Source organism: Juglans regia, chromosome 4 (assembly GCF_001411555.2).
Source record: "Juglans regia cultivar Chandler chromosome 4, Walnut 2.0, whole genome shotgun sequence".
Taxonomy (NCBI): Eukaryota; Viridiplantae; Streptophyta; class Magnoliopsida; order Fagales; family Juglandaceae; genus Juglans; species Juglans regia.
Window position 1 is genome coordinate 2,050,969 of NC_049904.1, and position 3,819 is coordinate 2,054,787.

At 38.7% G+C, this 3,819-nt stretch overlaps 1 protein-coding gene across 1 annotated transcript; it reads left to right on the forward strand.

The window, feature by feature from the left end:
- On the forward strand, nucleotides 1-3,292 carry LOC108995196 (glycerol-3-phosphate 2-O-acyltransferase 6-like). Its single transcript, XM_018970713.2, has 2 exons — nucleotides 1-746; nucleotides 2,178-3,292. Exons 1-2 carry the CDS (start codon nucleotides 120-122, stop codon nucleotides 3,048-3,050), a joined length of 1,500 nt encoding a protein of 499 aa, XP_018826258.1. The 5' UTR covers nucleotides 1-119; the 3' UTR covers nucleotides 3,051-3,292.
- The last annotated feature ends 527 nt before the right edge of the window (nucleotides 3,293-3,819 follow it).

A 3,819-nucleotide genomic window follows, 5' to 3' on the forward strand; every position in this document is an offset into this window, starting at 1 on the left:
TCTTCCTTTAAAACCCCCCCTTCTCTTCTTTATTTTAATATGCATGGCTTCCTTCAGTACTCACCTACACAAACAATTAACATAACCTACCTCTCTCTCTCTCTCTCTCTCTCTCTCGTATGGCAATGGGGGCTCACCGTGATCGTTTTGGATTGATCTCAAAATGTAGCACCGAGGGACGTTCGAACCAGACGGTGGCTTCGGACCTAGACGGCACACTTCTCGTGTCACGAAGTGCTTTCCCTTACTTCTTGCTTGTTGCCCTTGAAGCCGGTAGCCTTCTCAGGGCGCTACTGCTTTTAGCATCTGTTCCGTTCGTGTATTTTACCTACTTGTTCATTTCGGAGTCCATGGCAATCCAAACCTTTATCTTCATTTCCTTCGCGGGGTTGAAAGTCAAGGACATTGAGCTTGTTTCTAGGTCTGTCCTCCCCAAGTTCTACGCCAAGGACGTGCACCCGGAGACTTGGAGAGTCTTCAACTCCTTCGGGAAGCGGTACATTATCACTGCGAATCCCAGAATCATGGTGGAACCATTTGCCAAGTCCTTTTTAGGTGCGGATAAGGTCATTGGAACCGAGTTGGAAGTAACAAAGTCCGGTAGGGCAACTGGGTTTTCGAAGAAACCTGGTGTTCTTGTTGGGGATCACAAAAGAGCAGCCATTGTAAAAGAATTCGGCACAAACATTCCAGATTTGGGTCTAGGTGATCGAGAAACAGACCATGATTTCATGTCGCTTTGCAGGGTTTGTTCTTCTCATTACGCACTCATTATTTTTTCTGTGCATACTTTTTCTGATTATCTTCTTTCCCACATCCACCTCTAACTTTTACTTGCAGTTCTGTTCTCTTTTATGGATGTGGTTATTCAATATTTTACTCCATGAGCTGTACCAGCTTCCTCAGCTCAAAATAAGTAGTACCTGTACAGCTATAATTAAAACTCATATTATATCATCTAGCTTTATTACAGGTTTGGTGAGAGCGTTTATGGCAACAATATTGCTGTCAAGTGGTCCACAGCTAGCGTTTTAATTTTTTATGTCCCCATTCTTCAATGGCTTCTATATATATTTTGAGCCATCTTCTTCCCTAGGATCGACTATGCTTTTCCAGGCCTTCAGTCATTTTACATGAAAAAAAAAAAACTATCAGTTCATTCACCCGATTATATTTATGGTTGCGCGCGCCCTCAAATTTGTGAATTATGGAGCACACAAGGAACATTCATATCTCGTGGTAATTAGGAGATCATTGACACCCGCCATGAATACATATATTCACGTCCAACCCGGCCAATTACTAAGATCTCTCTCTCTCTCTCTCTCTCTATTGATGTCTGTCACACTCATCAGAATGCATTTATCATTTTCCGTCAATAATACGCCACCCATAAACGGCCAGCTAGATTGGTGCTCCGGTCCTTTGGTCTATTTCATCCCATTTCGGACAGTTTCTATTACCATCTGATCAAATCAGCCTTTTACAGTACGATGATCATCCTATTAGTATTCTCAAGTCTATATAGCTTGTGAACTCTTAGAGAGAAAATCATGACAACGGCTTACTTTCATATATATAAATATATATATATATATATGTATTTAGTAATCATATAGTGATTTCTTATCATGTAGCTAGCCCAATATGTAATATGCTAAACTTAATGAATGCAATAGTTTTTATAACACTTTTATTTTCAATATTAAACTAATCTAGCTAGTATATATTTCTGGAGTATGGTCGTGGATAATTATAAGAAAGCAGCACTAAGGGCAGGTTTGTGGGTGAGATGAGAATTTTGTATTTTGTTTTAGTATTTAAAATATTATATTTTAGTATTATTATTGTATTAGGATTTGAAAAAGTTGAATTGGAATTTGAAAATGTTGAATTAGTATGGGGATTTGAAAAAAATATAATGATGAGATGAGATTAAATGAAAATTTTGTATCTCTTCCCACCTCCCAAACCTGCCCTAGGGGCACTGGAAATAATTACTCGATATTTCAACTGGGTATATAATTATTTAAATCAATCCAAATTCATGATCAGTACGACGATCGATTGAATAAGATTTTCCTGACAAGTTTCTGATGAATGCAATATTTATGTGCGTACGTACATGGAAAGCTCATGAATTTTGATCAGCTTGTTCTTTAATTTGTGAACCGCAGGAAGGATACATGGTCCCAAGAACAAAAAGCGAGCCACTGCCAAGAAACAAGCTATTAAGCCCAATTATATTTCACGATGGCCGGTTATCTCAGAGACCAACCCCTCTGGTTGCCCTTTTGACCTTCTTATGGATGCCAATTGGCATTGTTCTCTCCATCCTCAGGGTCTACCTAAACATCCCTTTGCCAGAGCGAATTGTCTTCTACAATTACAAGATCCTTGGCATTAAACTCACCGTTAAGGGCACTCCTCCACCACCACCCAAGAAAGGCCATGGAGGAGTGCTCTTTGTTTGCAACCATCGTACAGTTTTAGACCCTGTTGTCATTTCCGTTGCCCTAGGGAGAAAAATCAGTTGTGTCACTTACAGTATAAGCAAATTCTCAGAACTTATTTCACCAATTAAAGCCGTTGCATTATCTAGGGAAAGAGAGAGAGATGCAGCTAATATTAAGCGGTTGCTTGAAGATGGAGACCTAGTGATTTGCCCTGAGGGAACCACTTGCAGAGAGCCATTCCTCTTGAGATTTAGTGCTATGTTTGCTGAGCTTACCGATAGGATTGTGCCGGTTGCGATCAACACAAAACAAAAGGTGTTTAATGGAACGACCGTACGTGGGCACAAGCTGTTGGATCCTTACTTCGTGTTCATGAATCCAATGCCCACATATGAGATCACCTTCTTGAATCAGCTTCCCATGGAGCTCACTTGCAAAGGTGGGAAATCAGCCATCGAAGTTGCCAACTACATTCAGAGGGTGCTGGCCGGGACATTGGGCTTCGAGTGCACAAACTTGACTAGGAAGGATAAGTATGCCATGCTCGCAGGAACAGACGGCCGGGTTCCAGCCAAGATCAAGGAAAACGCCTAAGTTAGAGATCAGAAGAAGCTAGCAAATTAATTAATCAGTATCCCATGATTAATTTTCAGTATTTTTTTTTCAGATATGTTATGAAAAATTGATGATAAGCAATAAAAATAGATTTGTGATGGTGATTGCAATTGAAATATATAAGATCAGTCATTTCATGTACATATTTTTTTATTTGTTTAATTAATTGGATCATGTATATATACATGAAAATCAATATTTAGTTCCTGTTATTGGATCAATGCGTCGTATCAAAGTGGACTGTACTACAATTTTTTTTTATTTTATATAAAAACATATTGCATTCATTAATAATAAACATTACAAATTTGACCTGAAACATATATTATAAGTCAACTACCATATTAATAGCTCTCTAGTACACACTCATGACTGACATGGTCTAGTCCAAGCTGCAAAACCTCTAAGACAACACTACTATATCTAGGACAGAGTTAACCAAACTTCATACTCCGCCTAAGATGGAGTATGGTTAAACCAAACCCCACACTCCGTCTAAAACGGAGTTGAGGATACACTCTACAGACGAAAATTTAAGAGATTATGTGTTTTTTTATTTTTATTTTTGTAAAAATAAAAGTCATTACAGAAATTAAAAATACATATGAAAATAAAGGATTACATCTTAGAAAGATATAGATCTACATTTTCAACCTTGGAGGGAAAAAAAAAACACAAACAACGGCTGTGATGGCGCGTGAGAGCCATGCACTACCCTGGTGGTATGGCGGATGATCAGGTCTGAAGT